General features: G+C 37.3%; 1 protein-coding gene across 1 annotated transcript; it reads left to right on the top strand.

Moving 5' to 3' along the window:
* Positions 1-822: 822 nt before the first annotated feature.
* On the top strand, positions 823-23,069 carry LOC5569020. The gene is made up of 4 exons (XM_001658226.2): positions 823-1,157; positions 10,721-10,873; positions 22,087-22,350; positions 22,410-23,069. Exons 1-4 carry the CDS (start codon positions 1,037-1,039, stop codon positions 23,042-23,044), a joined length of 1,173 nt encoding a protein of 390 aa, XP_001658276.1. The 5' UTR covers positions 823-1,036; the 3' UTR covers positions 23,045-23,069.
* The last annotated feature ends 64 nt before the right edge of the window (positions 23,070-23,133 follow it).

Genomic DNA, 23,133 nt, shown 5'->3' with positions numbered 1-23,133 from the left:
AAAAATCGGTAAAAAATGTTTATAATGATATCTGGAAAATTGTTGCTTCAAAAGTTATTGGATTTTTTTAATTGGCTTCTTATGCATGATATTTTAAAGAACAAGCCCTTCTTGGCCATAAAAAATATAAATTGTTGATTTTTTCAGCCAATTTGTAATAATTATTGATTTTGATAACCTTCAAAAATTGATCGTTCTGATCGTTGTTGTATTAAGTGAAAAATCGTTCTATTTTAGTCGACGATGTACAGAAACAAAAAAAGACTTCATTGATAAATTATAAAAATTTAACAAGCGCAAGATGTTCACTTTATAAAAGGAACAGTCCTTACAAAAAAATCAAGCTAAATTTTGGATTTCCATACAAAGTAGCCCAAAATCGTATGAATGGGCCGAAAATTAGTGTTGGGTCGAAAATTGGTGGTTTTCTCCTAGTACATTAGCAGTCCAAATCAAGCTCTCCCTTAGCTTTATTCTCTAAAAATTTAGACTGCTTCATTTTTATGAATTTTTACAGTACAGTTTTGCAAAATCCATATATTGCGTACACGCCCATACTGTTTGGTGGGATTCCATTCAAATAATCGACACTTCATGAAACTCAAGCATAAACATAACTTTGCATGCCAAAGCTATTGTTCAAAGCAAGAGTGAATAACTCTGTGACAGCATAGGAACTAAAACAAAAGCACAACATAGCGGAAAAAAGTGCATCACAATCTAGTCCGCCAATCCCCCACACCAATCACAAAGTGTCAGACGCCACCAGAAATTATAAATATGATTGTTTTAACGTGGCGTCAACGCTTTATTTCACACCATTCGATCATCGGACGTGTCCCCATAAACAAGTTAATCCTCTCCGATCGCTCTCAGTTATCCGGTCGTCCCCTCAGATTGACGTGGAAACATGAAACCGTGCCGAATTTAATATCGTTATAAGTGACCATCAACCTAACAAGTTCCTCTCCCCCAGCGAAGCGGGGTGCTGTTTTTTTTTGTTCTCTGTGCCGAAAGCAGGGAAAACTGTCGAAAAATGTTACTGCTGGAAATGCTGGTGACGATAGCAATTTGGTCAAGTGGTGCCGTTGCCTGGAGTGAAGTTAGGAAATCGAGAGCACTTTCGAATCTGGCCCCCGCCAGCAGGGACCGAAGATGTAAGCGTGTTTTCTGACAAACAGTTTCGGTTTTTCTTGAGTGGTTTTTCGTGGATTTGGTGTGGCAAAGTTTTCAAATAAGTGGCTTGGTGATGGGTGTGTTTGGGAAATAGATACAGATGCTACCGTCAGTGTGAAACAAGGTGACAATGGAATGTGTTGAAAACAAGTGGAACTTAATATTACGAAAAGTAGTGCTTTTAAATTTTACCGCCGCGGAAAGATCCCAATTGGAAATTTGTATCAAGTTATTGATAATTCATGCATAGTGATTTATGTTCCACTTCCAGAAAGTAAGCATAGTTTCCATGCAGGTGTTTCCATTAGATACTTCGATACTTTGTTTTGAAAAGTGTTGGTTGGAAATATTTGTTAACAATATTAGCAACGATTTTGTCACTGAGTTCTTGTATTTTAGTTAAATGTCTCATGTGCTACTTCCTTGGCAAAACAACGCCTGTCTTAACGTTACAAGAATGTATTTTAATTTCTTTATATAATCACTAATGTGCTGGTACATTTGAAATTTTGGGTTCATACATTACTGTCTGATAGCTCCTGATGAACAAAAACAACATTACAATAATAATGTTGGTATGCAGTATATTAGGGGGAGACCCACCAGAACTGGACAGCACCCAATACCGCACAAAAATTGATAAATCGTGGTCTAATCAAGATGGTGTTTTAGATGAAAAGAATAACACATCATCTAAATATACATGCCTACAAGGAGAGATATTTGAAAATCTTTAAAAAGTTGACGTATTGCCTTAAATTTGAGTGTAATAATTTTGAAAATAGCAAAATAGTTTAGATCACACAGTAAGCATGATTGAATACAATCATAATTTTAAAGTTAGAATGTATTTTGTACAATATTCAAACTAAATGTGGACAAACTGCAATTTTGGTCAAGCACATTGTAGCCTCTCAATTTCGGACGGCTAGATTTGTTTTACAGTAATGACCCGATTTTGTCAGCCCCCGAATTTGTCTACCCCCGATTTCAGCACCTTTTTAGACCCGATTTTGTCAACCCCCAATTTTAGCACCCTTTTAACCCGATTTTGTCAGCCTTTAAAAAATCCATTATTTTAATGCGGAAATATTAGGTACAACCATAAAGTAAAAAGTCAAGTATGACATTGGGCTCGTCTATACGATCATCTAATGAATTCACGTTGTATCGCAGTTGTCGCAGAACGCAGTTACGTTATCTTGTATATTATTACGGTTTATACAAAAATTAAAAAAAAAACGCTGTAAACATTAACAAAAACATTAAACAAAGTCTATAGGCGAGAATAAAAATAAAAAGTAGTCAAAATTTGTTTTCCCGATTTTAGCTTTTTCCCGATTTTGTCAACCCTAAATGCAACATGGGGCTGACGAAATCGGGACATTACTGTATAATTTTGAAATGTTTGCACATGCGTCTCAAAAGATATCCATTTTCCATGGATTCCGTCGATCATGGTATCAAACATGCAATAAAAGTAAAAATAATAAACATTCTTAAAAACATCGTTAAATGTGTTATTTTTCAACAAATATGAAAAAGGTTTTTGATGGACTTGCATACTAAGAAAAACTCAAATTGTTTTTTATGAATGTTGCAAATGCATGAAATTGGCTATGAAATACTATTCCTAGAGTAAAAATGTTCGAATATGTACACATTTACAGAAATCAAAACATTTCCACATTGTGTCCGGTATTGGGAGCCACCTTCTATAGTTGACCAATTTGGTATTAGAATAAATCTTATAAATAAATTCATATTCATATTTTCAAATTTATTTTTGTACGCTTTTGAATCACATTAAACCAATATTTTTTGAATAATGAATTTGGCTTAAGTGTCCGGTACTGGGGAATCTACATCTTTGAGAAATAATATGATGGGGATTTGGGAGCCATTGTAAATACATAACAGTCTTCTAAGCGGAAGTGGAAATATAACTAATATCTTTGTTAAAGGTAGTTAAATGCATAGACAGTTCCTGATATATATTCGGCTAAATCCTAGAATTCTGCCTTCATCTGCATACTGGTTTTATCATTGAAAAAATTCTCGAACTTTTTAACGGGATTGAAAAAAAAAACAAATTCTTCATTGCTTTCATTCATTGAAAAATTTTAGCAAACATTATTGACGGATATCTAAAAAGGTCATTGAAGATTTTCTGGTGATTTTTTTTAATAAATTCTTTCAATGGCTGTTAGCTGACTCCGAAGAAGCCTATTAGCGGATTTCTTAAAACAAATCAAAGCAGCTTGCAGCCAAAGACTAACTTATAATTGGTAAGAACTTCACAAATTCTAGTAAAACTCTTCAGGACCTGAAGAAATACTTCAAATTTTGTGCAAATCTTTTTGAAAAATTCTCAAATAAATTCTCATTATAATCCTTGGTATATATTTCCTTCCTTTCCGTTCCTTTTTGTCGAATTTTGGCAATATTTCTTCTACAATTCTCCAGGTTTTACAAGGGTGAGGTCAGTTGACCCAAACGTCTGACTTGGGTAACTAACGGAAAGGAGACTACTCTCATTCAAAAATCTAGGACTGAACTACCCACATTACATTCTTGCATCCTTCAGAAAATTTAACAAACGTCTTTCAGTTGATGGATCATTTCGAAGCGCTCTGACCACGTCGGTGATGTCATGTATTCTCCGAAAATCTTCGAGAGCCGGACAGTCACTTGCATCGGTTTTGCATCGTTCCCCACACGATTTGCATTGTCGACGAAACCAGGTTACTTTTCCACCCATGTCATGGGATATTCTGCTGTGCCATGTCGGCTAACCTTCCCATGGGTTTTCAAATGTTTGACCGACAATGTCCATATCATCCGCGAAGCAAACAAATCGACTGGATCTCGTAAAAATCGTACCCTTCTGTTAAGCCCGGCTCTCCGCATAACACCTTCTAGCGCAATATTAAACAACAGGCATGAAAGTCCATCACCTTGTCGTAGTCCCCGGCGGGATCCAAACAAACTGGAATGTTCGCCTGAAACCTTCTCACAATTTTGCACACCTTCCATCGTTACTCTTATCAGCCTCGTGAGCTTCCCGGGAAATCTGTTCTCGTCTATGATTTTCCATAACTTTACGTGGTCGATACTATCGTATGCCGCCTTGAAAGCGATGAAAAAGTGATGCGTTGGGACCTGCTATATATGACATTTTTGGAGGATTTGCCGTACAGTAAAGATCTGGTCCGTTGTCGACCGGCCGTCAACGCAGCTGGCTTGATAACTTCGCACGACCTCGTTCACTACAGGTGACAGACGATGGAAGATGATCTGGATAATACTTTGTAGGCCGAATCCAGAATGGTGATCGCTCGGGAGTTTTCACAATCTAAATTATCGTCTTTCTTGTAGATGGGGCATATCACCCCTTCCTTTCACTCCTCTGGTAGCTGTTCTGTTTCCCAGATTGTGCCTATCAGCCGATGCAGACAAATGGCCAGCCATTCTGGGGCCCAACTTTATGAGTTCAGCTCCAATACCATCCTTACCAGCAGCTTTATTGTTCTTGAGCTGGTGAATGGCATCTTTAACCTCCCCCAAAGTGGGGGCTTGTTGGTTTCCATCCTCCGCAGTACCGATGAAGGTATTTCCTCGGTTGTCCCGACCTTCATTGCCTGTGCTCTCAGAGCCGTTCAGATGTTCGTCGAAGTGCTGCTTCCACCTTTCGATTACCTCACGCTCGTCCGTCAAAATGCTCCCATCCTTATCCTTGCACATCTCGGCTCGCGGCACGAAGCCGTCGCGGGATGCGTTGAGCTTCTGATAGAGCTTGCGTGTTTCTTGAGACAAGCACAGCCGTTCCATCTCCTCGCATTACGTCTCCTCCAGGCGCCGTTTTTTCTCCCGAAAAAGGTGGGTCTGCTGTTGCCGTTTCCGTCTTTAACGCTCCACGTTCCGTCGGGTCCCTTGCTGCAGCATGACCGCCCGCGCTGCATTCTTCTCCTCCAGAATTTGCCAACATTCCTCGTCGACCCAATCGTTCCGTCGACGGCGGCCCACGTACCCGACGGTGCTCTCAGCTGCATTGTTGATGGCTGCTTTCACTGTTCTTCAGCAGTCCTCAAGTGGGGAACGTGCCTTTGGAGCCGGCCTTCTGATACCTCAAGAGGGGCTTCATCCAGCTCACCCTCTTCCGGTAATGCAGTCTCGAGGTGCTATGCGTATGCCGCATGACCGTATGACATCCGGTTGCTTGAGCCGCTCTAGGTCATACCAAGGCGGCCGTCGGTAACGTACGTTGTTAACGACGTAGAGTTATGGGCGCAGTTGAACCAGCACCAGATAGTGGTCAGAGTCGATGTCAGCGTCACGATAGGTCCTGACGTCGATAACGTCGGAGAAGTGCCGTCCATCAATCAGAACGTGGTCGATTTGTGATTTTGTCTGCTGTGGTGATCTCCAGTTGTATCGATGTGGAATGCTGTGCTGGAAGTAGGTGCTACGAATGGCCATATTCTTGGAGGCGGCGAAATAAATTTGTCGTAACCCATTTTCGTTCGTCAGCCGGTGGGCGCTGAACTTTCCAATAGTCGGTCTGAACTTTCTCTCCTGACCAACCTGAACGTTTAAATCTCCTATGATGATTTTGACGTCGTGGCTTGGGCAGCGGTCGTACTCGCGTTTGAGCTGCGCGTAAAATACGTCTTTGTCATCACCAGTGCTTCCGGTGTGAGGGCTGTGCACGTTTATTATGCTGAAGTTGAAGAACCGGCAATTAAACCTCAACTTGCACAATCTCTCGTTGATCGGCCACCACCTGATCACGCGCCTCTGCATATTACCCATCAGCTGTTCCCAGCTCGTGTGTGTTGCCCCAGCTCTGGTAGATGGTATGGTTACTTCTAAACGTTCGCACCATTGATCCATTCCAACACACTTTCTTCCACGCTACGATGCCAACCCCGCGGTACTTCAGCACGTCGGCGAGTATGCGTGTGCTCTCGGTGAAGTTGAGAGTTTAAAGTTCCACGTACCGAGCTCCAGGTTTCCAGAAACAGATGCAAAAAAAACCCTTCCCTGTCAGCATACGACCAAAGTTCCCACCGGGGGTTGGTTACCCGATCTCTCCCAAGATTACTCGTACCCCGACCAGTACCGCGAGGAGGTAGGAAAAGGAGTTGCTGGGCATGAGGCTAAGGACCGCACAGAGGGGTCTATTTTATTCCTTCAGGTACGCGAGGCACTAATGGTACGCCATTCCCAGCCATTTACCGTGCCAGCGTAGCGTAGTATTGGTAATAAATCGTCGGGGCACCTGCAAATCGGAAGCCATCCTCCAACTGGAATTGCAGAACTGACTCTGGTACTTGGCCGAACAACGTCACGTCGGAGTTGGCTGAAATCATCGCCGGGGTCTAGCTTAGTAATTCACGAAAAAGCATCGGCAAATGGCCGTCGGAGCACCTGTGAACCAGAAGTTTCCCCCACTTGAATCACTGGCCCGACCTCAGCATCCAACTGGTCAACCAGGAGAGCTCGAACATCAGCAGCGGAGAATGAGTCGTCGTAGAGCAACGAAATGCACATGAGCGTACAGTAGAATTTCAACAGGGCTCTGAAGCAAGGCCAGCCCAAGGGAAGTATGCGTAGTCGCACAGAAAGCTGTCCAAAGCCCCGGCGAGATCTTCAACCGCCAATTGAGCAAAACGAGTAGTCACAGAGACACCGTAGAAAGCGACATAAAGCTCCAACAGCAAACTAGCAGAGCAGCTAGAGGCTGAGGATGACGAAGTGCATGAGCACTTCCCCCGGTGAAGTTGTGTAATGTAGTTCCGGGGGAGATCGAGGCACAGGAGCTGTAGGGAAATTTTTTTTGTGGTCAAGCACGCCTAACGTGAGTCTCACACCGTGCCAACACACAACATGCAAGGCTTTTGTAGCTTTTTTGTAAAAAAAAAAAAACGGGAAGCTACAGTGTCCCGTTTGTAAATATAATAAATTCATCGTTTTTGGTGAACAAGGAATCTTTTAGAAATACCACTGAAAAAAGTGAAAAATTTCACATTACACATTTCTTATCGTGAGTTTGGTAAGAAAGATATGGAGATTGGGCTTTTAAATTTTTTTGAATATTGCATCACACTAGTAGTACACGGTATGCAATATTTGACTAGAATCTGACAGTGATTCAAATATTTCAATGATACTAAACAAATTTTGATAGAGTCGAACAAACGTTTGAACCACTGCCAGATCCCAGTCAAATATTTGACACTGTATATTGATAGCTTAATTCTCGCTGAGACCGCCCCAATATTTACACTTGGTCTTTCAAAATATTCTAAATAATGCTCGTTCGAAAGCTCCTGTCGAATAAGTAGAGAAACTGCATACGGAAAATTGTAAAGGGGTCGTCGAAGAAATGTCTGAGTTATGGCAGTTTGAGTGAACTAATAATAATAGAAAATCGAGAGATCCTCGGTTTCTATCATAACTATCAAGGGGTCCGTTAATATTATCATCCGGGAGCAGTTCCTTTATTCACTGATATGTCCCACAATTGTGATGACACAATATTAAATAAAGTACTTTTGCACTATTTTTTGACTTTTGCACTATTTTTACTTGGGCTTTAATACTTTCATTTAGTTCAGGTGCGTTCTTAGGAATAAGCCTTTTCACTAAGGGTAGATGTACCAATAGTGGAGGTACTAAGCACGATTGAACTTCATGTTAAATGTTCATGTACATGTTAATGTTGTAACGGGAAGTAACGACCATTGACTTAATGAGAAAAATGATTTCATCGCAGTAACCCACGGCATGTCAGTGAAAAATAATACCTCCACTATTGGTCCTTTAGTTGCGGTATTTTTTTAATTTGAGTTCCTATAGTTGCGGTATCCGTTGTTTTCTTATGGGATGCTCCACTATAGGAACACTTCACCACAACTATTGGTACAAGCAAGAAAAGTTTTAGCAATTTGAGTGATATTTCATCAATTTAAAGCAATTTGAACGCTCTTTTCAAGTATTCCGTGTATCAACAAGCCAAAACGTCGATTGGCAGTGTCGGTTCTGTGGCTATTGTATTAAAATGAGTGAAAACGGCACTACCGCAACTAAAGGAACACCCACAACTAAGGGAACACTTACCCTATAAGTAATTATTGATTGATTTAAATAAGCTACCGCTTAGTTAGTTGCTAGGCTGCTGAGTAGCTCGGTTGCTCCAACATCTGAGTTGATATGATCCAACACTTACTCGACAGTAGCTTTCCAACGTTCAAAACTTTGATCAAAGTTGAAATGGTGAGCCAATCTCAACGAGAATAGAGATTTATTTTTCAAACTTTTAAATTTTGTTCCCACATGGTAACCTGACGTTTTCTAAGTGCAATATTATTTTTTCCAGTTTTTTGCACCTCATAGTGCCTTAAGGCTTAAGGCGAAGTAGGCCGTCATTAAAATTTGTTAGTGTTATCAATGAGTGTTGCTAATTCATCTCACAATGGACTGATGCACGAGTTCACTAATTTGACGTTTGAGCGGTGCCGAATTTACTAGTTGCTATGGTCACGTAAATAACACGGCACCGCTCAAAAGTCAGATAGTGAACTCGTGCATTGGTCCATTGCGAATGATATCAGCATAATGTTTGCATGTAAACGAACATAGTGATATTTTTCTGATTCAATAGGAACTATGACGACTAAGTTTTATAACTTTGAAATTACGAGTTGCAAAGCCAACATGGCTGTCGAAACAATTGATGGGTTACTTAGCCTTAAGGCTATAAAATCCATCATTCAATCACCACCAACAATGAAAAAAATATCAAAAATCATCAAAAATCAAAACCAGTTTTTCCATTTAAATTTAAGGATATCCTCATGAAAATCTATCATTGCATTACAGATAGCACGTGATATACAATGATAAGTTTTCAAAAACATTGCTTCGGTTCTGAGCCAAAAAATTGGTCTGAAAATTTGTAAAACGATTATGGTAATTTTCCTCATAAAACTTATTAGCTATTTGGTTGTGGAATCAACTTTGAACAAATGATGGAAGTTGTTGGAGTCAATTTTAAACGACGAATATGATAATGAAAAAATCTGAACACTCTAAAACCCATTTACTCAGAAACAAATTGTAACCAAAAACATAACAAAAATGTTCCAACGTAGCAAACACGTAGAGCTGTTTGTTAAACACGTAGGTGTCTAACAGCTTCCCTGCTTGCTTTGAATGTGTTTCAACAAACAAACCCACCAGAATGATTAATGAATGATCCACACACTTAACCTACACTGCGATAGGAAAGGCCACCCACAAATGACAACATTGCTGCCTTTAATGATCGCTAAATGTAGCTATAGGCGCAATCCTGGTGGAGTAGAGAATGAAAGTGTTTTGGAATCCTTCTTTTCCCACGTTGTTGGCCGGAGTTACGAACGAACGCGGAGAAGAAAAACTGCCGTTCAATGCAATGCACAGTGGCGGGCTTTCATATAAAAATTGGACAGAACATAAAAAAAATGCTCAGGGTTTAAGGTTCAAATCCGCCTGTCGAGAAACTTTTCGAGTTGAAAATTTCGTGTCGTTTAATTGTGATACACTTCCGTGCAAAAGCTTGAGTTCACCCCCATAAAACATACAAAGGTGTTTTGCCCATATCTCTGTGGTTACACGTTCAATTGAAACTCTCTATACCTAGCGCATTTGAAAGACAAGGAGTTATTCTTACTTCGTAGGTATTTTCATTTTTTTTTATTTTGTTTACTAAGAAGCTTTTCCAAAACTTTTTATCCAACTTTTGTATCGACAATAATCACTGTGCGACGGGGTCCTCCAGTGAGCATCACACTCGTTAACGCCTTGCTGGTCTTGGAAGCTTCAATCTTGTGTAATGGCGCCAGGCCGGATAATCACACTTCCTTCAAGGCTTCTTCATTTCTTTCAAACGGGATGGATGTGGATGCAGATTGCCACTGCTTAGAGGTTGACGATAACTGGTGTTGAGGCTGGGTGGATATTCTTCTCACGTTTCGTTCGGCTCAGGCGAGGGCACGCCGGGTGTGGAGATGTTCAACTCATCTCGTCTGCCGAGTCAAGCCTCGGTGTAGGTTAAGGAGCGCAGCCTGAAAGGTTCTTGTTTGACTTTGCTGAAGCAGGGCCTCGGTTCGGTAGGTTCGATGGATGCCAGGATAAAGTACAGCTGGTAAGTCAGATCCAATAAGCTTCTTTCGGGAGGAGTTGGCGTCTGTCGGAAGATTTAACTACTACTGCCTGGAAGATGCTGAGTGAGAAGCTTTGCGAGAATGATGAAGTATGTTTTATGTCTCAATTACAACATGGGGATGCGAACAATTTCGAACTTGTGGTGGGTACAAAGTGTTGATGATTCGATTGAGCTCTGTGGCTTAATCAATGTGATAAATGATTGTTGAGATATTTGTTTCTAAGTTGTGCCTGAAGGAATTTAGATTGAGTTTTCTTTTGATTTATGACTGTGGGTTGTAGCAAATATGACTTTAATTGAGTATTAAATACACCTGTTGTTTTCCCTTTCCAGTTCTTCCAATCTTCACAGTTTTCCAGTGGGGCCAAGGTTTGTGTTCAGCTTCATCTGGAGAATACGGATCCTGCCAACCGAATAATGAATGCGTGCTGAGAGGAGGAATACCTGCCGGTCCTTGTGCTGGTGGCTATGGAACATGCTGCATTTGTAAGTAACAATAAAGTGTCGTAAGTGAAAACTTACGACATATAGAGAAATTTTCGTATTCTCGGCAGTTTAATGCGATACCACGTTGCAATTTTAATTTTTCGGACATCAGCAGGCAACTTTTATTTGGTGATTTTCGACTGGATTAGTTATTGTGGTAATTATGTGAGGGAAAAAGAATTTTTCGTCATGATGAAGAACAAAATCGGGATTGAAACGTTGGAGTGAGAATAATTGTCTCGTGAACCATCTATTCGGAATGCTAGCCAGAAAAATTTCCACAACAACTTTTATTGCGACAAATCTTGCTATTACGATATTTTCAATGTTCCTATCAAATTTCCATACTAATTTAAACATTTATGACGACATTTCCCCGTTTCGACCATTTACTATTATGATATTTGGGTTATATTTGTTAGTCATTCAGTATAACGACGTTTTTGCGTTCGTTTAATAATTTTCGTTTTCTTCCCCCAAGATCCACCATGAATCTCCGTATAGTGACGGTCCATTGCGATGTCGCCATGACGAGCTTCGACTGTATTTGGAAATGCTTTTACAACGCTTCGAACATCTCATGTCAGTGTGCCTTTTGTCTGCAGCCTCGTTTTCTTCTGCAGCTTTTTCAAAATAACTGCAGGGAAATTTGTTCAGTACCTCCAAATCAAACGCATTTTGAGGCGTATTCCTTTGAATTGATGATATCGCCGACGAAAATGTTTGTTCAGCCTTGGAAGTCTCGACAGAGGGAAGCAAACAGAAGAAAGAATTATCCGAATGTTCTCATTATCGTGTTTTGATAGACAAATAGTATGTATTCTGTGTTTGAAATTTGATTGTTGATAATACAGTCGACTCTCCACAATTCTACATTCGTTAACTCGATGTACTCTGTAACTCGATGATTTTTTTCAGTCCCTTCAAATTTCCATACATCATGCTGTCCATAAGTCGATAATTCTATAACTCGATATCTCCATTAGTCGATGTCACGTGAGAGGTTAATTTCTCCATTACTAGATAGGGTACCGGAACCAATGGTTGTAATGTACCAGTAGATTGGACTATGGAATAAAACGTACATTTTTTTATGAAACCGACAAGTGCTATTTTTTATGGATGGATCGCCTCTAATTTAGTCGAATTTCCAAATTTAAGCTTTTTATTTTATCGAAAAGTCATATAAATAATAAAGTTTATGCAAAAAATTTGCTCCCTTGCACCAATAGTTGCCATCATGTTCCAGTAGTGGATCAACGGATGGAAGCAGTTTTCAAAATGGATGTATAGAAATGAAGAAAAGTCCCAGAGATGATCTATATGCTTCATTCGAAAGATATTAGCTGCTGTTCCAAGGGAAAAATGTTAAACCTATGTAAAAATTTACCATTTTGTTTAAAATTCCTTGTATCATTCACGAACGTCTACTACTGGAGCACTAGTGCAACTACTGGAACACGCGTACCAATAGTGGCTCAAGCGATTTTATGTTAAAAAAATAGTTTTTTTTCTTTTTATATTTTTCCCATATAGTAGAGGTTGAAATCTTTCTGTTGACGCCAGAAGTTCTTTGTTAAGGCATTTGGTTATTTTGTTATGATTTTTTATAGCTTAGGTAGTCCACTAATGGCACCGGCACCCTAACTATTTTAAAATCATTCTCATTTGGTAAACATTGATCTTATTCTTGCTGGAGGTGAATAAATACTTGTAAGTTGTAATAAAAATTGAAAAATATGAAAATAAAAAAAAATATTGTCAGTTTTTTCAGAGTATTTTTGAAAAAAGTTTTCAAATAAAAGTTTGTAAAATATTACTCAAATAATATTGCTTTCTTACAGAAGTGATTACATATGTATTAGAAATACAGAAATTTGTTCCTTCAATTTTGTGATTTTTTTGTTTCGGTATATTCTATAATTCGATAATTCTCTACGTCAATGGTCCCTTGAACATTGAATTATGGAGAGTCGACTGTAGTCGAATGGTTCCGAAGCGGTAAATTACACTACTAAGGGTCTGATAAAAGTTGGAAGTCTAACTTTGACATTGCATTGCTCCGTAATTTTCAAAACTCTTTCAGAAATAGAACCGGTCACTATTCAAGAGACGATCATTATTGATACAGATGCGTCTAATAAAAGCGATTTAGAGGAAAATAATCATTATTCTATTAAAATTTTCTAGAAATAGAACCGGTCACTATTCAAGAGACGATCATTATTGATACAGATGCGTCTAATAAAAGCGATTTAGAGGAAAATAATCATTATTCTATTAAAAATTTCTAAGCCCATTTAATTTGCTCAAAATTAAAGCTTTGTTCATAAAATCTATCAATGCACTGAAGAAGAAACTTCCATAAAGCTTATCATTTTTAGATGATATATTCAACAAATGTTTTAAGTTAGCATATTTTCCTGACAAATGGAAAAATGCTAAGGTTGTTCCAATTTTAAAACCAGACAAAAATCCTGCGGATTCCGCCATGGACATTCGACCACTCATCAACTTTTACGGGTAACAAATTTGATCCGTTCCAACAAGTCTGAAGGCTATTCTACTGCTTGTGCTCTGCTAGATATAGAAAAAGCATTCGACAGTGTTTGGCATGAAGGTTTGATTGTAAAATTACTAAATTTTAATTTTGCAACACACATTGTTAGAATAATTCAAAGTACACTTCAGGTAAATTATCAAAACTCCAGATCTGAAAGACTTCCTGTAAGAGCTGAATTTCCCCAAGGCAGCATTTTGGGACCAATATTATACAATATTTACACATCTGACTTACCTGAGTTACCTCAGGGATATTAAAATCCATAGGAAAATATCACCCATTTGTTCATTAATAATATATTTAGAATTTTCTGGGACTACTGAGGATTTTTCGAAAAAAAAATATAAGAAATTCTATGAGCAACACCAAAACTGTTTTCAAGATCCTCAAGTAAGGATTCTTTCCAGAAAATTTTCCAGTGAGTTCACCAACATTTTTTTTCAATTTTGGCTTTGAGAATCTTCATAATGTTTCCCTTCCGATTCCTTCAACAAACCTTTCAGAAAATAGCTGGGAAGTTCTTCAGAAATAAAAACAATCGCTGTAAACATTATCCAAAACTTCCTGCAAAAAAAAACGGTACATTCTTCCAGGTGTTGCTCTGATGATTCTTTTTAATGTTCCACAAGGTTTTCATACGCAATTGAACAAGATTCAATTTTCTTCTTAGAGAAATCAAAAATCGTTTCGATGATGCTCCCCGCATACCTTCAAATTTCTATCGAAAAAAATATATAAAAATTTCTTAAAAATCTTCTACCTAAAGAAATAAAAAAGCAAAAAAATTCCGAGATTTTTTTGACGATGTATCTCACATAAAAGCTTAAGTGGTTTTTGAAGAATTTACAACAAAAAAAACTTGCTCTTTTTTACGGCATCTTTCGTAAGAACAAATAATTGGTGTCAAAGGGGATGGCTTTTTCTACTGAAGATTTTTGTATCTTACGTCTTAAAAAATGTTTTGCATGAACTTTGAAGTTACATGATACTAACAAATTGATATAGAAAAATTCCAAACAAACTTTTTGGGGGAACTTTTTTTGATTATTGTGGAAGAACTATAGAAGTTCAACGCTAAAGCTTTGGCAGTATTTTTAAGAACATTTGACGGTATACCAACTTTTATTATCACTGTTATCAATTTGATATTCTGTTATCAATGATAACTGAATGATAACAAAATAAGTAATCATTGTATCCATGACAGACATTGTTGATAACAGGTTGATAACAAAATATGTTATCACTCATATTTTCCGTAACATTTTTACAAAGTGTGTGTTGATAAACAAAGTTGACTTTTCGTCATAAAAAATTTCGTAAAATTATTTGAAGCGTAAGTTCAATCCAAAAATACTCCTTTCTCTCATAAAATTCTAATTTTCTCATAAATACTCATTTTCATTTTTTTAAAATTCAAAAAAATATGATGTTGTGAATTAAGTTATCAACGTGAAATCAGTGATAACATGATTTACTATTACTTTGTTATTCGACAAACAAACTTGAGTTCTCATTTTTGTTATGTTGGCTGTTAATTCAGCCAAGATGATAACAAAATCAGTTATCAAATGATGATAACCTGGTAACAAGATTTATTATCATTTTGCTATCAAACTTTGCTCGGGTAGGTTGTCTTATGGTAAAATTCATAATGTAAGATTTTACTGAATTTAAATCTTGGATGACATTTTTTCATCACTTTGTAAATTTGTTGTGGAGTATTATAAAAATTAATAAAATAAATGTAAAAATTCTACAATTTTTTCAAAACTTCTAGAATTTACCTTATATCTTTAATTTTAAGAAGTGTTGCTTTTTGGTGTATGAATAGTTTACTGTAGGGGCTCCTGGGGTAATATGCACTGCCGGGGCAAAACGCACCTTGTCAATTTCTCTGAAATTAATGAGTTTTGAGAAGAAAACACTATGCGGATTGATTAAACGTTGCAAATTGTTAACACCCTGAGAATTTGATACATTTTGAAAAACTTAACAGGGAGCACAATAAATTCGAAAGGCACGATTCTGATGTAGCTTTCCCGATCATTTCATTTGATGTTTTAAAATCGATGAATTGAAAATTTTTACAACCTTTCACCATAAAACAGATGATTAGAGACTGGGTAAGTTGTTGATGACATGTTTTGGCGAAATAACACAACGATTTATATTTTCCATAACATTTTCTGTTAAGCGCCCGGTTGGGGCAACATGCACTCCATTGGTCGGGGCAGAATGATCCACTTCAAAATTAACTACAATCATAAAAGTTAGGTCATTTGAAGTCTTTACTAACGTATTTATGCACAATTGTATCATCTCGTAGACGAAAATCATCCAAAACTCGTGTTTTTACGATAAATTAAATTACGTTTGAAACACGATGGTGCATCTTGCCTCATTGTTGTGGTGCATCATACCCCTTTGTTTAGGTGCGTCTTGCCTCAATGTTGTGGTGCGTTCTGCCCCAAAAAGCGGTGCATCTTAATTCACGCAAAAGTAGTATTTGAAAAAAGTTTAATTTTCCAAAAAGCTTATGTTATTATGATGAAAATTCGCTAAACACCATGTGGGGTAGACCCAAACCAACTAGATTCGTGTACTAGAACACTACATACATGTTTTTTAGTGTTCATTTCGGCACATTTTCCTTAAGTGGTGCATATTACCCCAGGAACCCCTATGAAGTTTCTCAAGAAAGATGCGAAAGAAGGAGAAACATGTACTGAAGCAGGTAGGAACAACACATGGACAACGGTACAAACAAGTGATTATTTATAGCCTATTCATTCCAAGAAGTAAATTATTACTGGGTAATTGAAACATCTCTAGTGAATGAAAACAACTAATTTCTTAAGAACTTCCATCTGAATATCCTCCGTGAAATCTAGCAGATATTTTTTATCATCAATAATTCAGTTTTTTCCTTGACTTCTGGATTCCCCAGAATTATTTATGTCAGAGAGCATCAATGAATTTCGCCTTTGAATTCCACAAGAATTCCATCTGCCAATAATTGATAAAACCATTGCTAAAAAAAATATTTCAGGAATTTAAGGAATGTCTTTATAAATTTATTTTTGAATGTCATAATTCTTAATAAATCTCTTTCCTATTCCCATTTATTTTGCTGAATATATCCCCACAGATCCCTTACTACTATGCTAATTTCGGAAACAAACGTTTTTCTGTGGATTTTCAACACTTTTTTGAGATTCGAAGGCAAGCGATATTATAGGAACATATTTCGTACATAATATTTGTATAAATCACTAAAGACGAATTTGTGATGCATTTTGGAAACATCTCAGTGACAAAATAAATGAAATTTTGGAGTCCAAGATGGCGACTTCTGGTTTGTGAAAATCAGTTTCAAGCCATGAAATATGGGTATTTTTTGTAACGGGACCGATGGGTAGATAACAGAAATCGATGCCTGACGCCATTTTGCAATCAAAGATGGTGACTTTCAGTTTGTGAATGCCCATGCAATATACATACGGGACAGATGAGTACATAACGGAAATCTGACGACATTTTGAAATCCAATATGACGTCTTACGGTTAGGGAAAATCACTTGAGACCCATACAATATGTATTTACGAGATGGAACCGATGAGAAGACGCTGGAAATCGATGTTTGAAATGTTTGCTATTATATAAATCCAAGATGATGATTGTGGAAATCACATTAAACTCAACAATGGTAATATGGGTATAGACGTATTCTACTCATCGATCCAGTTATATAAATTCCCATATTGCTTAGATTTCAAGTGATTTTTACAAACCGGAAGTCCTTATCTTGGATTTCAAAATTGCGCCAGAAATCGATTTCCGGTATCTTTTTATCGGTCCCGTACCAAAAATACCCATATTGCATGGGATGCAAGTGGTTTTCACATACCGGAAGTCACCATCTTGAATTCCCAAATGGCCTCGGATACCGATTTCTGGCATCAACTCATCGGTACCGTTCCAAACATACACATAAAGCCCATTGCACGGTGACGTAATTAGAAAATCGTTCACTCTCCCTCCTTCGGGAAATCTAAAAAAACGTTGTTTTCAAGTTTCGTTGAAGGGCGAGAGAGAGAGAATTTCGCCGTGAAATGCCGAATTGCATGGGATTTAAGTGATTTCCGCAAACCGGAAGACGCCATCTTGGATTCCAAACTATGGTTTCCGTCATCCCTATTGAGACCATTGAGAAGAACCACGGATAAACTCCACCTCTTCACGCTCAAAAATCAATCTTACACTTCCTCTTTTTACTTTTCAAATTCCAACTTACGCTCCCTCTTTTAACGTCCCAATTCTTTTTGCGCTCCCCCAGTTGGGGGCATAAAAAGAGGTTTGGCTGTACCTTGAGTGTTTTGGATTTACTTAAATTCTTCAAGGAATATCGAATGGTGGCTTCAATAATTCAATAAATCAGTTGAAAATTAGTTAAATATTTTTCAGAATTTCTTAAGCATTTAAAGTTAAACAATTTTTCTTGAAAAAATGTAGTTTAGAGTTCAAGCAATAAGTTTATTTACGCGAAATTGCTTGAAAAATGAAACAAAATCAAAGAAACAATTAATTGCTGGAATAACAACGGTGGTCGATTTTGTTGCAGTTTTGAACACCATGTTGAATTCCTGCCATCCATCTGAGCAAGGTTGAAATTCCATGAAAATTCCTTCACTGAAATCATAATCGCCTCGTGTGTACGATGAGCGAGGTTTGAAGTACAAAACAAAGGGGGTTGGGTGTACAGTAATGTGTGCTAGAAAAAAAAATAAAGGCACAATGTATCATACTGCTCAATCCTAAAATGAGAGATATGCTTATAAATAACATATTTGTTAAACAAAACAATTTTCTGAATAATGGCTTATAGGCTCCACCAGGTCGATTCATGAAAAATTGTTTTTTTTTCTTATGAAAATTGTTATATTTTGAAGATTTTGCAGATGTTTTCAAAGCCTTATACAGGGTTTCCCAGAAAGTATGGGCACGACTTCGCCATACTGCCATATCAAGACTAGAGAAGATAAAATTCTGATTTTGACACACTTGATTACTATACCCAACAAGAGTAGATTGTGATTTTTTTACGAATAATTTAACTATTAATGTGTTGGTAACGTCACATTTCTTGAAGCATCTGAAGCCCAAATCGCATTATTTGACAAAGACTTTGTTTTACAAAATTTGTTATATGCCAGAAAGTGCGTATAATAAAAATCTTGAAAAATGTATTTATCAGCGACGATATGATAATTTATCGGACTATCACTAATTCAAATTGAAATTTTAAACTTAAGCTTGTAAAATTGTATTGGAACTAAAAATCCGATTCCAGCCGTGGTCGATTTTAAAATGGTCAAATAGCAAATCCTTAAATTTGCATAAAAACATGAATAAATCAAAAATTAAAGTTGCATATCAAAAAAAGTAGGGATTAACCTTTCGCACATCTGAAATGTATTATTTTTATTAATATTTAAAATACCTGAAGAGTTATAACTTCGTGATGTTGTCTTGAGTGGAGAGAAAAATACGAGATTTTTCGAATTTTACCATTTTTTTAAGTGTTCTCTAACAAAGCCAAATGAAATTTCAAACAAAAATTTTTGTAAAACATCCTTGATACAATGTACTTGAACTCGCCACGGCGAAAGATTGTGATAAAAACATATTTTACTAGTTATTTTTCAACAAAAACAAAATGTAGGGTCTTCGCTGACCAGATAAGAATATAATTTTCTAAAATCAAAATTTTCAATGTGGACAATTATAAAATCAAACAAATTTATCACAGATGCTGGTTGAAATAGTGTGTAGAAAAATACAAAAATATAAAAATATTTGATTGTTTGAAAAGGTACTATGATTTTCATTATCAAAGCCGTGCCCATAATTTCTGGGACACCCTATATGTTCTATTTGTTTTCTTTTATTTCAGAACATTTTAAAATCTATAAATATTGATTTATAATGCAATTCTTTATTCCATAACCTGAAACTCTCATCTGATACTATAATTAATAACGATTTTACAATTGTGTTCAGAATAAAATTAGTGAAAGCCAATTTTCATACGTTTATTGAATTGACAATATCTCTGCTCCCTGTCAAAATCTTTTGGTCTCTTTTTATGTACAGTTGTGTTTACAATAATAGTAGTGAAAGCTGATTTGCTGAATGACCAAATTTGGCATGCTGTAACTTTCTTCTCCTATGAGTAATTGACATGGAATTTTGACACAGAACTACAAATATGCTCAATTTTATTATCACAAAATTTGATTTTTTTTCAAATACCCGGTGAAAAAATAAGGTACCAGATGTAATCGCTAAAAAGGATAGTAGTGGTTTTAATATTTTGAATATCTGCTCTATTCTGATTTTTAACATTTTTTCATCATGCATCGTTTCAACAATTTCCACTCAAGCTACGTAGCTTGTACAAAATAGTAGCTAAACATGTTTTTTTGTATGGTATTCAGTTGGAGCTGCCTGACAGCTTAACTTGTCAAGGCTGAACCCTCGGTCTGGCTTTTGCCAAGTTTCCCCTCTACCAGGACCAATACTCAGACGGACTAAGCTATGGTGCCCACATGAACACTGTTTTTTTATTAGTATTGTGACGTGGTAGTTTTTGAAAAATACCCATATTCCCTTGCTTCTGAGAAAAGGAAGCATTGTTAAAATCAGCAGCTCCATCAGAATTTGTTTGAAATAGTAGTGTAGTAGTGTCATTACTAATACTGTCTAGTTGAAATGGTTTTGAATAAATTTGTAATTTAAGTGCTATTCTGATAACTCCTGTCTTTTACGTAGATTAGAGATTAGAGTCTTAAATGTCAATTGTCGCAAAGCCTTAACAAAAGAAGAAAAAGGTCAATTCCTTTGTCTGTTCAACAATTTTTCGGAACTAGCATGTGTTTCCTAATGATCGATCTCAGCGTCTTACTTTCCATAGTCATTCTACAAGATTCACTTTTCGGTGGCAAATGCAATGCTTCACAACGCCTACTTTCTACTTGTAAATTTTGCGAAAATGAAGCTGGAATTAGATTATTTATACCGTTGTTACAAAAAAGGTATTTCTTATTATGGCAATGTAAAAACCATATTAAAATAAGATTGTTGTCGCTTATTTCTACTCAGTGAATCTATTAGTCATTTTCCTCAGAGTAATATTCCCTACGTCGTACATGATAACGATGTGTCTAGAGTGGCTACGGATCATTCTGGTTAGCACAAGGCAAACTGATCGTCACCAATAGTATTAATGCCCACTTCGAATAGATTAATTATTTGAAATGGGCATCAATTCTATGAATAACGCAGAATGTCCGTTGGATCACATCCGAGATATTATTGCGTCTATGCCATATGAATTATGACGCGGCTTTAAGCAAAAAGTGACAAAATGTGATACCATCACTACAGGTTACGCCTTTGGTTTCCATCTTCTTCTTTTCTGGCGTTACGTCCCCACTTGGACAGAGCCTGCTTCTCAGCTGTTCTTATGAGCACTTCCACAGTTATTAACTGAGAGCTTACTATCATTTTTGCATGCGTATATCGTGTGGCAGGTACGAAGATACTCTATGCACAGGGTTGCCACATTTAAATCTGTATTTTTTCTTTCAAATATCTGTATTTCTGTATCCTAGAACAAAATATCTGTATTTTATATCTGTATGCTTCAAAATCAAGCTAGAAGTTAAAATTATGCAAGAAATTCATGTAAATACCAATCATTTGTAACTACATTGCAGAATTATCACATCAAAGGTTAAATAGTAAAGTTTTCAAAACTAAAAATTTTCATTTCACTCAAAAATCTGTAAAAATCTGTATAATATTGGCCAAATTCTGTATAAAGAATCTGTATGTCTGTTTTTTAACAAAGAAGCTGTAAACTGTATATACAGATTCTTGGTTACAAAATATTCCAGAAAATCTGTAAAATACAGATAAATCTGTATATGTGGCAACCCTGTCTATGCACTGGGAAGTCGAGAAAATTTCCAACCCGAAAAGATCCTCGACCGGTGGGATTCGAACCCACGACCCTTAGCTTGGTCTTGCTGAATAGCTGCGCGTTTACCGCTACGGCTACCTGGGCCCCTCCATCATGGTTTCCATCATATGGGCTAATGGATTATGCCCTCCTACCGCGGCAGGGTCGCATAACCAAGAGGAGGGAAATAGTAGCTGAACATTTACAAAACAAAAACTTCCATTATTTGGTTGAATTCACGAGGTGCTTAACTTTTTGACCGGTATTTCGAAGAAAAAAAAATCAAATTTTACTGTAATAAATTTGAGCATATTTGTAGTTCTCTGTCAAAATTTCATGCAAATTGCTCATAGAGAAAGAAATTTACAGCATGTCAAATTTGTGCATTTTGTATGAAAATCGGCTTTTACTACTTTTATACTGAACACAACTTTACATAAAAAGAGACCAAAAGATGTTGACAGGAAGCTGAGATATTGTCGATTCTGTAAATGTACATAAGTTAACAATACATGTATTGAAAGGCATGGAATAGAAAAAAAAAACTTTTTTCTGGCGTTCTTATTCCTATAAATAAACTATAATAAACAATTGTTTTAACTTGTGTCAATTCTCTCTTCAAGTTATGGCATCCTGTGGTGGTGTGGCACGAGAAAATGGCACCTATTTTGTGAATCCTAACCATCCAGACACTACAGATGGAACAGGAAGCTGCCAACTGACGGTGCTCAAAATGCATCCAGACATCTGCCAAATTCGATTGGATTTCGATCAGTTCTCAATCAACGGACCGGAAATCGTCAACCACATCTGCAACAACGATCAGTTCCTCGTGTCAGGAGGCAGTCCTGCTCCAACCATCTGCGGAAATTCAAATGGAGACCATAGTAATAGGGAATTGTTCATAAAATATGAAGTCACATTTCAAACAGATCTTATTTTTCAGTGTACATCGATGCCGGTATGGGCCAAAGCAACCCGATCATTCTCACCGTGATTACCAGTGGACCCAGTTTTCCCCGATCTTGGAGGGTACGCATCTCGCAGATACCATGCGGTGCGATCTCCAAAGCCGAGCAAGGATGTCTTCAGTACTTCACCGGAGTTAGCGGAAGAGTCAAAAGTTTCAACTTCGATACCATAAGTGGTCGGCAGCTTTCCAACCAGGACTACAGCATCTGCATTCGGACGGAGCGTAATTTCTGCAGTATCCATTACACAGCCTGTCCGGATATTGGACGGAACCGGTCGCGTACCTTCACCTTATCTGGGAATTCAAACAGCGCAGTTTCTTCGATGGTTGGAGGCGGTACTCAAGGGACCCCTAACTCTTGCACCAATGACTGGTTGATGATACCTTGTGCAAAAGTCGCGGACAGGCTACCAATGGCCAGTACGTGTGAAGATAAAATTTGCGGAGGTACGTTCAATGCGGAAGTAAGTTCCGTGGAGAGAACGGTGGTTTCCACGGTGCGGCCATTTCGATTGGCATTTCATGCTGATTCGATAGAAGCTCCGAATGATGTGGACAATAGGGGGTTTTGTTTGGATTACGTTCAACAGCCTTGTACTAGTAATTGATGGATATTAAAATAGTGGACGATTATATTTGGTTCATCACTAGGTTTCTTCGAAATTCTATAATAGCGGATCCAGTATAAATACTATAC

This window comes from Aedes aegypti, chromosome 2 (assembly GCF_002204515.2).
Source record: "Aedes aegypti strain LVP_AGWG chromosome 2, AaegL5.0 Primary Assembly, whole genome shotgun sequence".
Lineage (NCBI taxonomy): Eukaryota > Metazoa > Arthropoda > Insecta > Diptera > Culicidae > Aedes > Aedes aegypti.
This window is presented reverse-complemented; position numbering and strand designations above follow the sequence as displayed.